Below are 19808 nucleotides of genomic sequence, written 5' to 3' on the forward strand. Positions count from 1 at the left end.
ATACTCGCGCTCTGATTGGTCAGTGTTTTCCGTTAATATCTCCTCAACGAAGCCTCGGACAACATTTTCGCTAAGGAAAAAGTTGTTTCAAATCACCTCCCGAACCACCCATTTCAAGGTGTACAACATTTTTAGGACACCCTATATATGCTCTACAGTTTTCTATTGCTTTAATATTCATGAAGTTTTAATAGTATGCATGAATTTTTTTACCTAATAAATTGGAACCTCATATCTTTTCCTATAACTACAGCACTACGTCTTTTTTGTCGTGCATTGTGCATGCGCAAGCGGGAATTATCCCAGGCATCACTACTGCCGCGGCGCGACGTCCGTTTCAGTCACCGATGATCACTCGAGGAGCAAACATGTCTCGTCTCTTCTCTCCATCGTAAGTTTCTTTTATCTGTACTCGCAGTCTCGTAAAGCCGAAATTGAAGGGCAGAACCACTTTTATCTCATCCTTATCCGATATCTTCGAGGATTAAACACAATCTCATCGATCGATTCGCCGTCCGAATCGCTTCATATTGCGTAATTTCCGCGTCGAGGTCCAGTTACGGCTAGAAAAATGATATCAACAAAGTCTTCCGCAGCATCAAACGAACGACAATAAACAGTGATAGAAGAAGTGTCACTCATTAGTTTGGTGGTGTATGCGACGATCACAGGAACGCTGACATTCCTAGGGCGGGAAGACTGACTCGAATAAAAGCCGTTTGTCGATCCTTGAAGAATGCCTTCGCGACTAAGCAAATTCATCGACTCGTCCTGCAAGGATTTCACTCATCCTTGGACGGACAGTTGTACCAGTGCAGCAGCCGGTCTCGGGCTGCATACCCTTCAAGAAAGTCTCAGGCTCTACACCACCGTCTACTTAGTATGTTTGTTGATTTCTATTTTCTTCCATAGAGACTATGTTGCAATTTTTACATGTTCTACAAGTATGGAAATGATCTCATAAACGCGAGCGCATAGACAGTTCTCAGTTCGTAAAAACACTAGAAAATAACTTTCTTCTCTTTCTCCTAAGTTACGTTTAATTTCATATCTTACGACATGAGAGAAAAACAATGCATATTTATGTTATTTAGTGACGTCGCAATTTTTACTATTGGTCGTACAGCGATTTATAATGGCGCTGGCAAATAAAATTTCACCTTGAATATTGACAACTCTTTATTGACAGATTCGCTTTTATTTGTCAGTTGACTATCCGGCAATCTTCGATTTTAAAATGACTCGCAGCGTTCCGATACGCGAATTGGGCATCGAAAGGAGAAGTTTTTCTATCTATTCGAGGGATGTCGTATGATTTCTGTTTTCTTCGATATTTTTTTATTTTGTTTTCTTTGTGTTTTTTAGGTTACGTTTTTAATGAAAGGAAAAATACCGTCTAAAAAAGATGTCGGGAGAACGATGGCAGGTATCCTACAATCTACAGCCTTTCTCTCATGGAGTTCCTTTTCGTATCCCATGTTTATTTGTAACCTAAGGTGTGTTAAAATCAATTTTAATTTTATTTAAAGAACTTACAAATATGTTTTCTGGATAAAATCTTGTCTTACAGCATCAAAAACTTCCCCAACCTCTGAATTAAAAACTGATACTTTCAATATCACAATTGCTTTATAGTTTTTATTTAAAGAACATACTTTTTTATTACGACGAGTTCCTGTGTTTACTTGAGAACTATATATTTCAGACGATTACTGGGAGGCTTCCATCTTCTGACTGTATCGTTTCTCCCATCCTTTCTATCTTCTTTGACAGCTATACTTATTGAGAGACCATCTCGTCGTACTCTCTTATGTTTATATGTATCCAACATTGTGAGTAGATCAATTTTAGCACCGTAATTCCTTGTCATGTCATAAGGGAAATGTACATTACTTTAATAATATATTAATTATTACATTTTTTTTTTATTAGGCATCAGAGACACTGTTTAGGATGGGGCAATCCAGAGGATACTACACTTCCATTCCAAAGGGTGAAACATACATTTTTGCTGTGAGCATGGCACTGTTACTTTATTTTCTTCGATCCAAAACAGATAAACAAGATGCCATATATAAAATACTTAGGTACTTAGGCTAATCTTGAACTGTTCTTATAATTTTGAAATTAGTAATAGTTCAAAATGTATTTCAACTCTTTATTAGAGTTATTGGAAAACATGAGGAGATTGAATACTTTAAAGAAAATTGCTTCCAACCTAACACATTACCATCTTCTACTAATGAACATGACAATAAAGGTTCAAAAAAAAAGCATGCTACAAGTACTGAAAGATGTGAAGATAATATATTGATGAAGTCACTTGCAACTTATAAAAGGATTATAGAAGCTATAAAAAATCAAGGAAAACATGTGTCTTGTCCACATCCTTATAGTTGTGCTCATTACATATTAACGGTACAGATGTAAATAAATAAATATCTAACAGAAATTTATAAAGATTTTTAAATGTACATTAATGATATGTTTATTTCCAGGGTGCTATGAAGCTTTTTAGTTATGGTGTAGGTGTTCAGTTAGTACTTAATTTGGTATTACGAATTAAACAATTACTTAGGAAGCCACAGTTAATGAAATCTATCATTTTCAAGAAGAATACCTACAATTTGGCTGTATTCCTAGGAGGTTTTGCAGGACTTTATAGGGTATTATTATATCGTATATTTTAAATTCGTTAGGTCCTTGCATACTATTTTAACAGTTTCTATTTCAGCTAGTGTCTTGTTCGTTGAGGCAATTTCTACAAAAAGATTCTTCCTACTATGCAATTCCTGCTGGATTTATAGCTGGTCTGACATTTATGTCTTACAGTAATAATACCGTAGCTTTATACTTTATGTGGAAAGCATTACAGGTATTTCCTACAAACAATTTTGTAATTCATATATCTGATACTTGTATTGCCTATACAGAATTTTACTTCTTATTATATTAATTTCATTTTAGTTATTATGGAATGATCTTGTGGAAAAGGAAATAGTACCTGAAGTAAAGGGCTTTGTAATATTTTTGTATTGCGTTAGTACAGCGCTGCTCTTTCATGTAGCGATTGTCGAGCCTCAACTTTTACGACCGTCTTATTGGAAATTTTTGTGCAACGTATCTGGTGACAGGTAAAAAGACGTCATAAGCATATTAAGTAATTAGGCATACAACCGGTATTTCAACCTTTTATTGATTTACAGAATAGCGGCTATGTCTCGAATACCTATAGATAAATTTGGTTTCGAGACAAGGAAACATCTTGCTGAGGTGCTCAAAAAGACAAACACTACTGATAAGAGAATATATTCGTTTTAATCAAAGCTGAATGGATGATAATTGATTTTTGTTAATGGAAATGTGTTTGTTGTTTACACATATTAATAAAACAACCAAAGAAGTTACCTACATCATAAACTTTTGAAACAGTTGAAGTTTATGAAGATCAAATTGGTTGAAAAGTAAAAATCAGTTTGTATACCAAGTGTTCAATTTACGATACGAAAGGTGTATTCGGGAAGCCAAGATTTTATATTTTGTGATAAGTAAACATTTTTATTTTTTAATATATGTATGTTGGGAATTATATTTCGACTAATTTATAATTTTTATACGTTTATATATGTGATACATACCTGATGAAAAATTGTTATTTAAAATAAGTGGGTGTTATGGAATAGTATTGTATAAATTGCATTATAATGTAGATATCTGTAAAAGTATGTACATACAAATTCGTAAATGAAACTACATTTGATATTTGCAATATTGATAAATGTATATTAGTCGGAACTAGACAATAAGCAGTTGATGAATTTTTTATACTAGTAAATTTTGACAGAATTATATAATTTATTTATTAGTTATAAAAATATATTGTTGAATTAATTTTCCTTGTTTTCATATTTCCTACATTCAAATGCGGACATCGTACGCTATTTTTGTTTCTTTGCAGTCTCCAGTGCTCTATTTATTATAATATCTGCATTTCTTCGTTCATGCTTTCGTTTTAAACGTTTCTTCTTTCTGAGAACATTATCCCAATTAATTTGACTTTGCATTCTTAAATCTTTGCTATCTACAATTCCAGGAGTAATTTCGGACTCTAAAGTCGAAACACTGTGCTTTTGCGATACTTTCCTAAGAGGATTTAAGACCTCCATCGAATCGACTTGCCAAGGAAGTAAACCAATTGGACAGTTCGGCCAACAGTAATTTACTGGAAAAGATTTCAATTATTAACATTACATTCGTAGTTAATATTTTTATTTCATAAAAAGTAGTTTTATGTACTCACTAAGTGGTAATTTCCAACAAGAATTTCGAACCTTTTGATCGGTTAAAAAATGAGATGTTCTATCTTGTTCATTATCTACATTTAGAACATGATCGTCAAATTGATTATGAATATCTTTAAGAGTAAAAATTTGTTGACATTCGCTAGAACTTTCATCGTTCGTTATGTTTCCTTCTGCATAAATGTTCAGCAAATTTAATAATAATTGTTTCTTCTCGTCGTCTAGTTTTGGATTTATTAATTCCAATATTGGTGCAATAAATTTAATAGAGAACTTATTTGCGTTTAATATAAATTTTGAAACTAATTTGATGTTAGTTAAACAAGGTAACACTATATTTGATAAATTAAACCATAGAGTATATTTTAGATGCGGATAAATACGATGCGTTTCTTCCTTCACTTTGTGTTCAAAAGCTTTTGGCGATAACTTTTTTTGCGTCGTTTCCATCTCATATTCTAAAGTTCGAGATATACTGTGGGCAACATCTAGTTTCACAAAACTGTAACATATAGAACTAATCCATAAAGAAGCTGAAGATCTTCTGTCTTTATTTACTTCTTCGTTATCTATTAAATCGAGTAATTCCAAAATAACTGTTTCCATCATTCCTTTTTCGCATAGTAAAAATATAATATCTTTCCAAAATTCCATCATATTCAGTGGCAAAAGATGATTTAGGAAATCATTTTCGGTATTTTTTTCTCGAACAAAAATTAATAAAATATCTTTGCTTGGTAAGAAAGCTTCTGAATTAAAAAGTGCGTTACAAACTACGTTCTTTTTATTAGGAATCGATTTTTTGCTAAGATATCTAGAGATTTCAGATAAAAGAACGTATCTCGCAGTCGCTAACGTATACTTTTTGTCCTTTCGTATGTCGTCGCTAGCAGTTTCTGCAAAATTATCTTTATCATTTTCTATGGTTTCATTATTTTGTTGCGACAAGGACATAGCATACAAACGCAGGTCTTGTAATGTTTCCCTGTTAATAAAGTCAATTTATCATTATAGATATAAAGTAACTAATTTAATGTAGTCAAATATATGTACTTGAGTTGAGGATCTGGAATATCTGATACTAAATAGTATCCAGCATGAATGTATAAACTAACAGCAGTCCAGAGTTCTATTAAGTCACCAAATTCTTGAATCTCCTCAGTTTCCTGAATTTCATTTACAGATTCTGAGGTGACAATGGATTCTTCTATCCTTTTTGTTTCGGTAATCCAATATTCTTCCTTTAAAAATAATAAGTTTAATAGAAACAAGCATAGTTATGAATATTACAACTTACATGGAAATAAATACATACATGTAACCAAGTTAATAATATGTTTATCGCGATCCTCAATACACCAATGGATGGCAATTCGTGTCCATGAGCTGTATCGTGCCTCAAGTTCACTATCCACTCTGGAATATTGAGTTGCTTGGCAATCTGAAACAATGATGTTTGCTTCGTATGCCCTATGTTGGATATATGATTTAAAAATCTCATTATCGTGGTAGAGTACATCAGGCACAAATCGTTTTCATAACTAATAGGCAACTCCCCGCTATTAATTTTGGGAGTCCATTCACGGTCTCTAAGACAGACTTGCATGATAGAAAGAGTACAGTCGACCCCTACAGGTAACTTTGGCATCCTAAAACTCTTTCCATTAGCGTCGTTTACAATTTATAATTTACTATTAAAACATTTTACGAGGTGATTACCTTGATTTCCACACGAGTAGCATCTCGTATGCCTTCTTCTGCTCGACCATGTCATTGGAGTAAATTTGCCTGTACACCTGGTGCCATTCGGTTCTACGAAATACGAATAGTACTTTCACATGAAAATCACAAGGTACGAAAATTATTACAGTTATCATTATACTTACAGCGAAAACCATGGTACTTGCTTTACGTCTTCCTGCTTCACGGAGAGCGCCATGTTTGACCACGTGCGATCAGAAACGGAGCTCTACGTTCTTATTGAAATACTTTGAATGTGCGTGTGGAGGTAATTGGTTGCATGTATGCGTGGATCGTGCGATTGTACACTCCGAACTGTACGAGGAGTATAAAAAAATAATATTGACTAACATGGCGAAACAAATACGAATGGTACTGATAGATCTCAGTGGGACGCTACATATTGATAACACAGTGATTCCTGGTGCGATCGAAGCTTTAAACAGGTGGTTATCTTCATTTGTTTCGCAAGTATATTACGATCAATTACGATCTGCGTCATGGCGCATCTCGTGTTGCGTCGATTCTGTTTATTGGCGCGCTTCAAAATTGAACGAATTACAATACCAAATCGCTTCTTTTTATAAATTTCTTCATTTAAATATCCACATTTAAACTTCCGTTCGTATTTAATTTACACGCAACACAGGAATATTGATCGCAATAGGATAGAGATAAGTATAGAGATAATTAAGTTATCAAAGATTATATATAATTTAAATTATATATTTATATATTATATGTTTGTATATAATTATATATTTATAATTATAAAGAATTTATAAATTCTTTGTATAATTGAAACGCAGGCTTCGAAACGCCAAAATACCTTTAAAATTCGTCACGAACACAACGAAAGAGTCCAGTAATTTTTTATACAACCGATTAACGAAACTTGGCTTTGAGATTAAGAAGGAAGAGATCTTTAGTTCGTTGGCTGCAGCGAGAAGATTGATCGTTTCGCGGGAGTTGAATCCAATGTTGCTGATAGATCCAGCTGCTGACGAAGATTTCGAGGGTTTGGTAAAGAACAACGAAAAGATAAATGCTGTGGTAATTGGACTCGCGCCGAACAAATTCCATTACGACGAATTAAACAAGGCGTTTAGGTACATTTTCTGTATGTAATTAAACAATTTATCAGGATGTTAAGGTGCTAAGGTTAATGGCCACTTTAAAGTTAATCTATCTCTGCAATGGACAAACTGTAATTTCAGATTATTGTTAGATGGCGCGTCGCTTATAGCAATTCATAAGGGACGATATTACAAACGACCAGATGGCTTGGCTCTTGGTCCAGGCGCATTTATCGCAGGATTAGAATATTCCGCTAACGTAACGGCTGAAGTTGTTGGTAAACCAACCGCGGAATTTTTCAAAGCTGCTCTGGAACATATACCTCCAGAAGAAGCAGTCATGATCGGCGATGTATGAAATATATTTAATATATTGTTTACAATGGCACAGGGTGTCCCGTATTACAAAGGAATAGCAATAGTTGAAATACTTTTCCATATCTTTTTATATAGACGTGAATTTTTGCACACTGTGTGATATGAGACACCTTGTACTAATTGTTACTATAATCGAGGTTTTAATCATTTAACAATGTAATCATTTAATTAGGATGTCAAAGATGACATAGCTGGCGCGCAAGCTATTGGCATGAGAGGTCTTTTAGTACAAACTGGAAAATACCGAGAAGGTGATGAGAATACAATTGTACCATTACCCGCGAAAGTATGCAGCTCGTTTGTGGAAGCTGTGGAACATATTATTAAAATGGAAGTGTAGATATACTGGTATTGCATTAGTAATTAATTATCGAAGTACACGTGTATAAGTTATTCTGTATTAAATTAGATGTTTTATTTAATTATTAATAATTCCATAATGGTGTACATGATCTGGAGTAATTTCACAATATAGCTGTTTCGAAATGTCAATTAAAAGTTAATTACATAGAAATCGATGCGGTGACTTTCATGATCCGAAACGGGTACATTCGAATTTTTTACTGTTCTACTTAATCGTTGGTAAATAAGTTATATAACATTTTTTTTCTATATTCTGTAACTCGAAATGGATAAAAATAGACCACTTTTTCAACCATTGAACGAATATCGTCTCATTGCATGATTAGTTGTAGAAAAATTGTAGAAAATTTCATCTATTACGATGTAACGATATTACATTATATAAGTTCGTTTATAAATAATAACGAAACCATTTTTATCGAGTCCAGATATTTCTAGGTGTGAGACGATATTTTCTAAATATTTGTCCCTCTAAGAGCAGAAGAAAAAATAATCGTTGTAAATCTGAATTGCTACTAATATGCGGCCTTAGTTAATAAATATATTATAACTACTTTATTTAGTAAGTTTTCATTGAAAGCATGTTTACAGAAAAGATTTAATCTCTCTTTAAAAGGAATTGGTGCATTGCAACATTTATTTCAGTATAAAATTTGGCACCATTCTGCAAGTTCTTTATTTCTTTTTTTTTTTTACGTGAGGACTAACAAACTTTGAAGATGTTCACTGTCCATTGCTAAAAAGATAGGGTATATAATTAGTTTTGATTCGAAGTTATTCTTACGTCTCGAACGTGCAATTACAAGAGTTTCTTCTGTTTTAATGTTATACATTAATACTTCCATTAATGAACAATGTTATTTATTTAGTGAGGAAGGCTCAGTTATAATTTTCATGAATACTGTATGAAATGTATGTCTCGTATCTAAAACTAATATAATATTACCTACGCGTGAAATCGATGAACAGTATGAACGCTAATAAACTTTCGTGAATTTCTATCGCAGTATGCAAGTAATAGATAGAAATTTGATTATAGTTCGAAAAAAAAAGAACTTAAAGGAATTTTCTTCGCGCAAGGGAGCAACAATAATAAATTATTAGAAAATATTCGACAATTAATGCTTAAAACACACGCGGTCGACGGTTTTGTTACGCCTAGTATTATAAAAATAAACATTAAAATCTACGAATGAACGGTATAAATTCATAACTAAACACTGGACTTTGACGAAATATTTTCTATGATTATGCATCGCAACGGTGTAACTTACAATTGATATTATTTCAAAAGGACCAATACATCAGTTCATAATCGAAATGCCCTCTACAACTTATAATCTATGATCAGGCACATGTTGATTTCCTGTCGCAATAACGAGGGTCATTTTAAGAAAATATATGTTTCAGTTAAAAAGAAATAATAAAATGCGAGAATAATTACCACTAACTCTTTGCAAAAATATACATATAATGCTGATATACAAACATAAAAATGAATCAAACTTAACTACAACTGTACAGTACTTTTTGGTAGCCATTCTCTTAATCAACGTGTCATTGGCTCGAGACAAGTCGATCATTGACCTCTAACGATACATATACGATCGAAGAAGAAAATTAAGTAGCGGTAAATTATTTCTTTACATCACCAACCGAGTGTAACAAAAGCTTAGCAAATAAATACACTTATAATATACAGTATTATGCAGCACATTAAAATGTAACAATGGAATAATCTCTAGATTCGTTAAAAAAATTGCGTCAATGTCATTTCGATAACATAAAATGTTACAACATTTAGGGCCGTATTAATAAAGAACAATTATCTCTTTTTTTTCTCTTTAATAGAAAAATTAAGCGTTTATCCCAATTTCACGGAATTGGTGTAAAAGCTCCAGTTTTCGATACAACATTTGTTTCAATTTTATTTATACAGCCCACCACCGTAACCAGGGGACGTTACTTACAGTCGCATTTGTATATACAGTTCATAAGATTCTAGTAGAGTGAATATTTTTAACATAAGACCAACTACATATTCTTTTATCTGTTACAGTTGTCTCCTAAGGCCAAATTCTACCAATGCGGCTATATTCGTTTAACTGACAACTATAGTTAGTGTATTTATATTTTCCTTCTCATACGAAACATCGTTATATATCTCATAAATACGTATTTAATTAATGGAAGTTCCACCAGAGATAGAATTTGACCTTATTACACTGAAGACGGGCATACTGTTATTTCCTATCTTTATTAACAGGAAATATTGAACTGTTAATTTGGCTGCTCAAATGTAATTTGATTAATAGTAAATTGACATTTCCTTCTTCTCTTTATAGTTTGCTTCCTTTGTGATAACAAGGCAGGTGTGTGGAGTACTACTAACGCACATCATAGAATACGTACATTTCATTTGTTCAATAAATACACGAGTTTCTTATTTGATTGAAAAATAAAATAGTACTACTTACAATTTACGAAATACAGCTAAGTGAAATTAACACAGAAAAATTTGAGAAGTATCGTGTGAACATGGCATTTAGAGAAAATGAAAATAAATAATTTCCTGGGCCATACGATCCTGTCCCTCGTTTTTGTGCTTAACTTTCTCACTGGTACTTTTGAAGTGGGAAGACGATAAATGGCTGACGACAAGCATTTAATACTGTACACCCAGGTACGAAAAACATATGTCTCTAAAAGTACACTAACTGAAATTGGTATTTCACGTCGTAGGGATGAGTTTGGCCTCAGGATATAAATATACAAATATGAGCAATTTATGCTAATACTTCCACACGTTATTGCCTTCAAACGCATTCAGTTCCAAGTACTCTGTGCGCGACCTGGCCTCTACTCGTCTTCAGTTGCGATATCTAATGGAACATCCACCGAAAATCGATTGAATATTTCATGAAGAGGAGGTAGCGTGAGATGCCACACTCTGCAACTAGTCCACATGTCTTCCGTTACTCTGAAATCCATTTGTTCTAAGCCCACGCAAGTATTTCTCTCTTTTTTCAGATAGTCTACAGATCTTTGTTTAAGAAACGCAGACATAAGCAATGAAAAACAGAATTGTACTTACCTTACCATAGAAAAAAACCAGGTACACGTTAGAGATCCTTGTTCTGATGTACTCAACCCTAACTATTTTACAGGCCGATAATGCAGCGTTAAGTCTGCTGCATTTTTCCAGATGAAATGTTTGACCTAAGATGCGATAAAATAAAAGTGATTTAAAAAATTCGTAGCTCTAAATAAACAATTGTACGACGTACAAAAGATTTGAGACCGTACCGTCCTCAAATCCATAGAAGGATCTAGAACTTGATCGTTACATAAAAGTTCCACTTTTTCTTCGGCCAGCGAAGAATTATCAGCATTCGAATCTGTGTTTGTTCTGTCTCCTGCTGGAGAACCACCGGAAACTGTGTTCCCAGTACCTGCCACCGATCCTGAATCGCTTCCTGCGCCGAGCACTTTATCACAAACATGTTCCGCTACTTTACGAATTTGTATAAAATCATTTGCAATTAAACGATCCCTTGAAATATAAACATAAAGAAATTATTAACCGGAAGTATCGTGTTTAATATAAAATCTATAAGACGTTAATTTATCGCGTACTTCTTTAGACTTTTTACACCAGACGTGGCATGTGGAAGAAGATAAAAAGGTGTTTTAGTGAATTGTGGAAGATTCTTGTCCACGACAATATTAACCACCCATGCTGGTACAGTGTCATTTAATAAAACTCCTTCTGTTTCTCCTGCAGCATCTCTGACTAATAATCTATACAAAGTTCTTCCTCCCACTTCGCTAAAACAAAATTTTATTGTTTTATTCCTTTTCCTAGTATTATTATAAAATATATCGTAAATAATTCGTTACTAGAGTTAATTGTTAATACATACCTAAATATAACAGGTGTATGACTAGGTACTGAAAAGTATGGATTTCCTCCTCTTGTATGTATAGGGCCATTACCCTCGTTACTATTACCTTCGTTTTCATCGTCGGCGTGCAACGGTCTCCACCAATGTTCGAGCAAAGCTTGTAGTAAAAGATTTCCATAATTCACTGTAAAGTAAAATAATTTCTTAAAGATCAGCGAACAGAATAACATTCGTACTAAAAAGAATATTACCTTTTTGATCGACTGCATCGTTCTCTGCGAGACCAGTTTCTTTTGCAGAGACCCACGCGGAAAAACAGTCGCTCTCATCTTGGCCTAAATGAATGGTCAACATCTACAAAAATGTAAATATTTATTATTCTTAATATTACGATTATTCAAGTTTGACTTCGTTTAGTAAGCTGCAAAAGTATGTACCCCTGTTTTAAGGTCTACGTTGAACCAATTTGGAACATACACCATTTTATTTCTTTTCTTGATTTCCTGTTCAAAGTCTACCCTTCCTAGATCTTCTACTTTACATGCTTTCAATACATCGTATAACGCTACGTTCTCTTCCGTATCTTTCGTTAAAACGTGTCTTCGATCGTTTAAAACACGGTAATGCCGTATCGCGGGACCGCCTAATATTTTTTGTGCAGGTTCTGTATTGCGTAAAACATTCGAAGTTACCCCACTAGCGGAGTCACAATAGTCTCCGATTCCAAAGTCTTGCCAATCTTTTTGACTAATCGACTGTAATCGGTTTTTAAAACATTAGATTATTTATACCATCGATCGAGTAATTACATTTACGATACAATAGTTCGTTACCCAATTATTTATAGTTGATTCGCTAGTTGCCACCCAAATACTAGACTGATCAGGTGTCATAGCCATTTTTAATATAGGTGCTTTTTCTTCGCATATAACAGTGTATCTTTCAGGATAACTTAATTCAGTCATTACAACTCTCTTATCTCTACCACCTGATATCACATGGCTGAAAGTGTCTGTTGCCTAAAAATTATTTTATGGATGACTAAGTTTCGATCGTATATTATTTCAAGAAGGTATTCATAGAAATAACAATTACCAATAATGCCCAAACACCTTCCTTGTGTACTCTAAAAGTTTGAACACATCTTTGCTGTCCCAATGACCAAAGCTTAATTGTTCCATCTGAGCTAGCAGACAAACACTGACTACCATCTCTGTTTAATACTAAAGCTTTAATATTATCCATATGACCTTTAAGTTTCATCAATTTGGTACAGTATCTTGGATCCCATACTCTCAAAACTTTTTCTGTGCTACCACTGACTACAATTGTCCCAGTTTGATTCATGACAAGGCTATATATTGAATCTTTATTTCCAGTAAGAGATGATGCTGTAGAAAATTAAAGTGTTATTTAAAACATAACTTAACAGTGAAAATAAAAGAAAGTAATTAATAATCGGATTATTTACTTGTTACAGTGTTGTTGCTTGCTGTAAGAGCTGTTAACGTGTTAACATCCCACAGGAAGATATATTTATCTAGACCTGCACTGGCAACCTGCTCCCTGTCTTTAGCATATGCTAGAGCTTTAACATAATCTTTGTGTGTTCTTAATGTAGACATGCAGAAACCTTTATGGGCATTCCATACTTTTAATGTTGTGTCAGAACTGGCTGATATCACTATAAAATGTTGATTTATTTATACATAGTTGGTCAATAGAGTCATTTAAAAGCACAATAGAAAGTTACATACAATTTTTACCACCGCAACATAATACTATATCATTGACCCAATCCGTATGATGCTCCATGGATTGAATATATGGATCCTTCATATTCTTGCAATTCCATATCCTTATTATGCTATCTCTACCCGCAGAGTAAAGCCTGTGCAAAGCTGGATCATACTGCAAGGAATTCACTCCAGCTCTGTGTCTCTTCTCCACTTCATCTCTTATAACCATGGATACCTTCATAAGAATACAAACATGACACAAGCTCATGTATATATAATATAAACACTATAAATACATAATCTGGTTAGTTGACATCATTTCAAGAAAATTCAAAGGATCGTCACACGATCAAAGTTCGCCAAGGAAAATTTACTTTAAATTGACTTTTCTTTATCACCCTGTATACACGACTTAATCTCTGTTATTCAATACGCAATCGTGTGATTTTTTTTTTTTCGTATGTCCAAGTTGTTACACGAAAAGTTACACGAAACTCTACCATATAACGATACTCGGTCGAACGACGACTTCTCGTACGTACGACAAACAATTACCCGATAGATAACCGACGTAAGGAAACGTTTCACGAGGGGAAAAAAACTATTCCAAAGTAAATACCTGGACTTTCTTTCGGGCGCTCTGCCCGCCTGTCTTATGAGCTGCCATTATGCCGCGAACCGTTTCGTAGCCTCACACGTAAGAACAATCAAGGAAAACATTCGTGGCGTAGAAATTACGCCGCGACACATTCACGTTGCAGTGCGTCGAAACCACGTAGCAGTTTCATTGCCGTTGCACTTTCTCAAACGTTCCACGACCGCGGACAGCTATGTTTCCTCGCGCTCCGAACGAATAATCCCATTACACATCACGCTGAACCTTAAACAGCTGTCAAACGATTTTCGATGGCGGTTGTTCGAGCACGTTCATGACGATCGTATCACTGACACCACCATAGCGTTTCCAATGCCGGTGTCAATAGGCTTGGAGGACGTTACACGCGTAACGTTACATCACGTTTACCGAGTGTACGACTATTCGACTCCATTGTTTATGATTGAATCGTAGGATGTATATCGTTGGTTCCGGTTGGTCTCGTTCAGTCTCGTTGGTGGAAATCGTCGATTTTATTTCAACGGCGTGAAAACTTTAGGGGGGGAAGTACGGTCGATCTTCCGCGTGTAACGTGCGGCGGCAACGGGAATTACGAGTAAAATTTATGAATTTAGAAAATTGCCATCCAACAGTTAGATTCGATGTTACGCGACCAATAGTCGAACGAGACACGGCCCATGAGTATGGAATGAATAAATACGTTCTTGTTTAGGGTTCTTTGGAAATACCGTGATTGGATGGATTTGGTTGGATTGTTTTGTGCCAATGGGAAGCATTCAAACGCAAGAGTTGGCCTGCTTTGCATTTGGGTAGCAGTGTGTCGTAGGTCTGATACCATAGACAGTTGATAAATATACATTTATTTGTAGAACTATAAATATTATACATGAAATGTAACTTGTATGCTTCGAATAAATCTGTATCTATTTGGAGAACATCCCGCCATGTCAATGTATTGTTCGTCACGTGGATTTGTTTACAAACTTTTTATTGAGATATACGTACAGTGCATTCAGAAAGGTCAACGCTCACTAAGCCGCTCAGTGAGCGGGTTTTCACACCAGTGGCGCCATCGGTGGCAAAACGCCCAAGTTTCTAGTGAAAATAGTTACCATATTATCTAGCCTAGATAGCGTCACTATAAAAAATAATTTATTAAATTGTTCGGTGGCGCCACTGGTACTAAATAATCTTTGATAGATATCTCGATTTGTTATAAGTTCAATATTATAAAGAATACATTTACAAAATTTAAACAATATATTATCGATAGTATTGCCACAAAGTATTTTTAAATAAAAGTACTCTGTGATTTGTCTCTATTGCCAACCAGTGCCAACCACTACCACTGCCAACCACTCATAATCACTCATAATGAATCATTTAGAGCAAGTTTGTGGTTACTTGTTATGATTGATGTATAAATGTTGTACTATGAGTACTTTAATTTTAATAAAGAATAAAATAGCCTTGTAAAATGTCGTTTTACATGTAATTGTTGATGCAATGATGATTTATTACCACTTGTAAAAAGTATAGCGAACGAATTTAACCTACGAACATACGACTTAATCGTCGATAGGTTGAAAAGGTCAGCTATTATCGATATACGTTTCTTAAATACTTTCTAATTTTAGATCATTCTAATGGTTCTGTTTAATTGTTCCAATGTGAATTCGATATTCTGAATCATTTAAAGCACATATCCGAAAGTTTGATCAAACATATTAAGGTTTCATTTTTCACAATAGAATGTATCGCCTTTAGAACTTACAAATGTTTTTAAAACGTTTTTCATGATTTTAGAGAATAAAACAAAAATGGTTGCTGGTCCTACAGAGCACGGCATACAAGCCGATGTAATATTTGTCATTGAAGGAACAGCTGTTAATGGAGCTTATCTCAATGACCTAAGAACAAACTATCTTCTACCAACACTAGAGTATGTTATAACACTTACTTATGTTTCCTTCTAGCTATGTCATTATACAATTGTCCATTAATTTAAAAGTATTATATTTTACAGGTATTTCAATCAAGGTCCTATAGAGGATAGAGAATATGTTTCCGAGGTATTAATGACACATAATATGATTTTCTCCATTTCAGATTTTAATGTTTCTAATAAAATTGGATTTCATTTAATAGAATAGCGCGACATTGTATGGCATAGTAGTGTACCATGCAGCTGATTGCTTACCAGCACCTTGTACAGAGACCTTTGGGCCATATGCAAATCCGCATAAGTTGTTGCTTGTTCTAGATAAACTAGAGTGAGTATAGTTATCTATTCAAAGTTCTCTTCATAAATAGAGTAACACTTAAAATTCACAAGATTTTTTTTTTTTACATAAAAAGAATGGTTGGTGGAAAGGGAGAATCTTATGCAAACATTGGAGAGGGTCTTGCCACTGGGTTACAATGTTTCGAAGACTTACAATTACGACGTGAACCGAATACAGCATCCCAGAAACATTGTATTTTAATTTGTAATTCTCCTCCATATCAAACGGTCATACAAGAATCGTATAAATTCGCTGGTCATACCGTGGAGCAGTTAGCCGCGCTTTATCAAGAGGTATATCAAAACAAATAATTTGGATGGTGAATTAGGTTCACAAATACGATCTTCTTTTTTTTGCAGAGAAACATTAATCTTTCGATATTATCGCCTAGAAAAATACCCGCGTTATTCAAGTTGTTCGAAAAGGCTGGAGGAGATCTGCAATCATCTCAAACGAAAAATTATGCCAAGGATCCTCGACATTTGGTGCTATTGCGTAATTACAATTTGAAAGAAAGACCCGTGAGTCCTCCAATGGGTGGACCCGTTCATACTACTCCAGGCACTGCTGCTCAAATTCCGCTTAGTCCATTGCAAAGCAACGATAGTCCAAATACGAATCAAGTTCAACAAAATATTGCTCAGCCATCACAAGCTCAAGGTCCTCCATTTAGAAACCAAACACCGCAAAATATTACTTCGGTTCATCAGACGGTGCCACCGATAGCGGCTGCTATGAACGCTGGACGACCTCCGTACAATCCTCAGATATCTGCTCCGCCAACGTATCATCCAACAGCTGTTGCAGCAAGAGCGGGTCACACCAGATGGAGGCCGTTCGTAACACCAGGAACTACTGGTCCAGCGAATGCACAAAGTAGCGCGTTAATAGCACAATTAAATCAACCTCCTTCATTGGGACTTAACGTAACTCCGTTTGGACAAAGAATGGATGGTAGTAAGACGTTTTGCGATCAATGGTTTTGTTAAGTTTTAATTATATTTCAACTTATTAAGTATCGTGTTGCAACGTAATGTGTTATTTACGTTTTCAGTAGCTAATAGCAATGTTATGGCTGCCAGCGCGCAACAACAGCAACAACAGCAGCAACTGACGCAGCAGCAGCAGCAGCAAGCGAGATTCACGATGCAGATACAACAACAACAACAACAGCAGCAGCAGCAACAACAACAAAATGTTCAACAACAAGGTTCGATGCCTATGTCAGCGCAACAAACTCATGGACAGGGCGGTCAGCAACTTACAGTATCGTGCGTTAGTCAGTCGATACCTACTCAAGTACCACAGACGGTTACAGCTTCCCAAACACAGTCATCCGTGTCATCGATCAGTCAACAGCAACAAGTGTCGCACTCTCAGGCACAAGTAATATTTTTAAGAAACATATTCAAGCTGTTCCATTAATTTCCATGCATAAATAACGTGAATATAAATGTCGAAGGGCAACGTTACTTCTGGTCCTGTATCCGGCCCGCAAATCACCGTGCCACGCGAAAGACACACTATATGGCAAGGTATCATCGAATGGGTCGAGAAAGCTAAAATTCCTGCAGACGCGCAAAAGCAGACGAGACATCTTCCCTGTCAAGTTTCTGCGAACTCCAAGGATGGAGATCCAGAATTGTAAGTGCTTGTTTGGAGAGTAAATAATCGTATAAGTATTTTAATTGACATAATGTGGTCATTAGGAAAGCTGATACATGGCCCCAGAAGTTACTTATGCAGTTGATGCCTAAACAATTAATAGGCAATATCGGTGGATCTTATTTAAAGAACTCGAAATCCGTTCTTTTCCATCCGACACCATGCGAAGCACTGGAGTCCTTGACGAAAGTTATGAGCTCTGGATTCGTTAGTATGCAGTATTATATGTTGCAAGATATGCTCTTAGTAAATCATTGATAAGGGAAAAATTCTTTAGGCCGGTTGCGTTCATTTCACCCTTTTGCCGCCAACGTCGACGTGTGACATAAAAGTACTTATTCTTCTGTACACGGCTGAAAAGAGAACGTATTTAGGATTTATTCCAAACGACCAGACTGGTTTTGTAGACCGTCTTCGTAAAGTGATTCAACAACAAAAGACTTCGCATGCAACTATGAGACAGGGACCGGTGAGCGGGAATGAAAATTTTTAAATCGAGTATTAACGGGGTTTAGAAGAATAGAAATCTAATGATTAGATATCTTAGGCTGGAGCTGGACAAGGAAATGCGATAACTGGACCTATGGCCACTACGGGTACGTCGCAAGGTGGTATTCTTATGTCTCAGACGAACACTATAGCAATGGGAGGCGGGCAAATAACGCAAAACGTTGTTACCGTGAATAATCCACAGCAGACGTTAACTACATCTGGCGGTCCTCAGAATCAAATTAGTATGCAGGTAAAACCTATCGTATAATAAAACAAGATCCAATTTGAGTTTGTATTAAATAAACTATTCGTTGTAATTAACGTACCGATAGGGCGGTGCAATTACTGGTCCCCAAGTTGCTACAGCAACTGGTACAATGATAGGACAACAAAGACCACCGTTCGATGATATAGGAATCGCTAGGCATCAAAATTTATTAAAAATTCAACAACTAAAGCAAACATTAGAAGCCGCGCAGCAACAAGAAGCGCAGTATAAATCGCAGCTAGAAGTGAATGTAAGTAAATAAAGATAAAATATGACCATGCAAAGGACCCAAAATTCTAATTCACACGATCAATGAATTTTATAGATTCAACAAAATTTAGAACTAGCGCAACAACAGGAAATGCAGTATAAACAACAGTTGGAGGTGAAATGTTTTTAAGAGTAATCGCAAAATGTGATCTACATTTTTATTCGGAAGAAAATAAATAAAATAAAATGTTTCATTATAGGCTCAACAAGCGCAAAGAGCTCTCAATCCCGCAGGTATGACGAATCAACAAGCGAATGCACCGAGATTGATGCGACCCGTTTCGAATATGGGCCTCAGGCACTTGTTGCAACAAGTATGGGATAATAGCTTTAAATTCATTAAGAAACTTAATTGTACACGTGGAATTTAACTAAAAATATAAATTTTCTGTTTCAGTCGCAACCTCCGTACAGGCATCAAGTAATCGGAATACAGCAACAAACAGTTGGTGCCAGAGGTCAAATGACAACGAGACCGATGGCTCCTGGCAATCCACAGAATCAACAATTCGAAGATGTCTCTAATTATGATTTTCTTGGATAGATCATTTAAATAAGAAATATTTTTTTAAGCGTATTCGCTATATCGTAAACAATATAAATTATTTGTTAGTATGCACGAGTTGATTTAATACTTTTTACATGTAATGCAAACTTCGGAATACTCGTGCATGCTGAAATCTATAGGTTAAGGTTGTTGCAAAGTATAT

The 19808-nt window shown here is 35.1% G+C and overlaps 5 protein-coding genes across 11 annotated transcripts; 3 read left to right on the plus strand and 2 right to left on the minus strand.

Moving 5' to 3' along the window:
- Positions 1-280: 280 nt before the first annotated feature.
- Positions 281-3589, plus strand: LOC128872781 (transmembrane protein 135-like). The gene is made up of 10 exons (XM_054115807.1): positions 281-391; positions 597-880; positions 1366-1496; positions 1706-1832; positions 1933-2087; positions 2166-2418; positions 2499-2666; positions 2735-2875; positions 2968-3134; positions 3207-3589. The coding sequence occupies exons 2-10, from the start codon at positions 737-739 to the stop codon at positions 3319-3321; spliced, it is 1401 nt and encodes a 466-aa protein (XP_053971782.1). The 5' UTR covers positions 281-391; positions 597-736; the 3' UTR covers positions 3322-3589.
- Positions 3590-3937: 348 nt separating this feature from the next.
- On the minus strand, positions 3938-6325 carry LOC128872780 (uncharacterized). The gene is made up of 6 exons (XM_054115806.1): positions 6188-6325; positions 6021-6113; positions 5617-5950; positions 5355-5542; positions 4301-5286; positions 3938-4222 (listed from the first exon to the last, which is right to left on the minus strand). Exons 1-6 carry the CDS (start codon positions 6238-6240, stop codon positions 3939-3941), a joined length of 1938 nt encoding a protein of 645 aa, XP_053971781.1. The 5' UTR covers positions 6241-6325; the 3' UTR covers position 3938.
- Positions 6326-6354: 29 nt separating this feature from the next.
- On the plus strand, positions 6355-10839 carry LOC128872782 (haloacid dehalogenase-like hydrolase domain-containing protein 2). 2 transcript variants are annotated; one of them, XM_054115809.1, is made up of 4 exons: positions 6355-6487; positions 6851-7161; positions 7270-7469; positions 7668-10839. In XM_054115809.1, exons 1-4 carry the CDS (start codon positions 6393-6395, stop codon positions 7833-7835), a joined length of 774 nt encoding a protein of 257 aa, XP_053971784.1. In that variant the 5' UTR covers positions 6355-6392; the 3' UTR covers positions 7836-10839. The 2 variants fall into 2 exon arrangements, with proteins under 2 accessions (XP_053971784.1, XP_053971783.1); XM_054115808.1 differs by having other exon boundaries at positions 6851-7150; positions 7259-7469.
- On the minus strand, positions 9296-14958 carry LOC128872779 (WD repeat-containing protein 48). 2 transcript variants are annotated; one of them, XM_054115805.1, is made up of 12 exons: positions 14122-14958; positions 13521-13737; positions 13235-13447; positions 12859-13154; positions 12597-12782; positions 12201-12518; positions 12015-12117; positions 11782-11947; positions 11495-11686; positions 11165-11411; positions 10958-11077; positions 9296-10838 (listed from the first exon to the last, which is right to left on the minus strand). In XM_054115805.1, the coding sequence occupies exons 1-11, from the start codon at positions 14167-14169 to the stop codon at positions 11015-11017; spliced, it is 2049 nt and encodes a 682-aa protein (XP_053971780.1). In that variant the 5' UTR covers positions 14170-14958; the 3' UTR covers positions 9296-10838; positions 10958-11014. The 2 variants fall into 2 exon arrangements, with proteins under 2 accessions (XP_053971780.1, XP_053971779.1); XM_054115804.1 differs by having other exon boundaries at positions 10953-11077; positions 14122-14957.
- Positions 14959-15278: 320 nt separating this feature from the next.
- Positions 15279-19643, plus strand: LOC128872954 (mediator of RNA polymerase II transcription subunit 25). Of its 5 annotated transcripts, none has more exons than XM_054116165.1 (15): positions 15279-15709; positions 15925-16060; positions 16145-16190; positions 16267-16391; positions 16477-16696; positions 16763-17360; positions 17461-17789; positions 17866-18047; positions 18113-18275; positions 18346-18537; positions 18616-18810; positions 18893-19078; positions 19154-19213; positions 19299-19412; positions 19496-19643. In XM_054116165.1, the coding sequence occupies exons 2-15, from the start codon at positions 15939-15941 to the stop codon at positions 19640-19642; spliced, it is 2679 nt and encodes an 892-aa protein (XP_053972140.1). In that variant the 5' UTR covers positions 15279-15709; positions 15925-15938; the 3' UTR covers position 19643. The 5 variants fall into 5 exon arrangements, with proteins under 5 accessions (XP_053972140.1, XP_053972141.1, XP_053972136.1 ...); XM_054116166.1 differs by having other exon boundaries at positions 16763-17357; XM_054116161.1 differs by having other exon boundaries at positions 15280-15709; positions 17458-17789.
- The last annotated feature ends 165 nt before the right edge of the window (positions 19644-19808 follow it).

The sequence above is a fragment of the Hylaeus volcanicus genome, chromosome 2 (assembly GCF_026283585.1).
Source record: "Hylaeus volcanicus isolate JK05 chromosome 2, UHH_iyHylVolc1.0_haploid, whole genome shotgun sequence".
Taxonomy (NCBI): domain Eukaryota; kingdom Metazoa; phylum Arthropoda; class Insecta; order Hymenoptera; family Colletidae; genus Hylaeus; species Hylaeus volcanicus.

Coding starts and splice junctions, on each gene's coding strand:
- LOC128872781 (XM_054115807.1), top strand. CDS start 737: ATGCCTTCGCGACTAAGCAAATTCATCGACTCGTCCTGCAAGGATTTC. Junction 881..1,365: donor TCTACACCACCGTCTACTTA/GTATGTTTGTTG, acceptor TGTGTTTTTTAG/GTTACGTTTTTAATGAAAGG. Junction 1,497..1,705: donor ATGTTTATTTGTAACCTAAG/GTGTGTTAAAAT, acceptor TATATATTTCAG/ACGATTACTGGGAGGCTTCC.
- LOC128872780 (XM_054115806.1), bottom strand. CDS start 6,240: ATGGCGCTCTCCGTGAAGCAGGAAGACGTAAAGCAAGTACCATGGTTT. Junction 5,951..6,020: donor CTACTCGTGTGGAAATCAAG/GTAATCACCTCG, acceptor AAAGAGTTTTAG/GATGCCAAAGTTACCTGTAG. Junction 4,223..4,300: donor TTGTTGGAAATTACCACTTA/GTGAGTACATAA, acceptor AATCTTTTCCAG/TAAATTACTGTTGGCCGAAC.
- LOC128872782 (XM_054115809.1), top strand. CDS start 6,393: ATGGCGAAACAAATACGAATGGTACTGATAGATCTCAGTGGGACGCTA. Junction 6,488..6,850: donor GCGATCGAAGCTTTAAACAG/GTGGTTATCTTC, acceptor ATTGAAACGCAG/GCTTCGAAACGCCAAAATAC. Junction 7,470..7,667: donor AAGCAGTCATGATCGGCGAT/GTATGAAATATA, acceptor TCATTTAATTAG/GATGTCAAAGATGACATAGC.
- LOC128872779 (XM_054115805.1), bottom strand. CDS start 14,169: ATGGCAGCTCATAAGACAGGCGGGCAGAGCGCCCGAAAGAAAGTCCAG. Junction 11,948..12,014: donor CGATGCAGTCGATCAAAAAG/GTAATATTCTTT, acceptor TTTACTTTACAG/TGAATTATGGAAATCTTTTA. Junction 11,687..11,781: donor CATACACCTGTTATATTTAG/GTATGTATTAAC, acceptor ATTTTGTTTTAG/CGAAGTGGGAGGAAGAACTT.
- LOC128872954 (XM_054116161.1), top strand. CDS start 15,939: ATGGTTGCTGGTCCTACAGAGCACGGCATACAAGCCGATGTAATATTT. Junction 16,392..16,476: donor CTTGTTCTAGATAAACTAGA/GTGAGTATAGTT, acceptor TTACATAAAAAG/AATGGTTGGTGGAAAGGGAG. Junction 18,538..18,615: donor CAACTATGAGACAGGGACCG/GTGAGCGGGAAT, acceptor TAGATATCTTAG/GCTGGAGCTGGACAAGGAAA.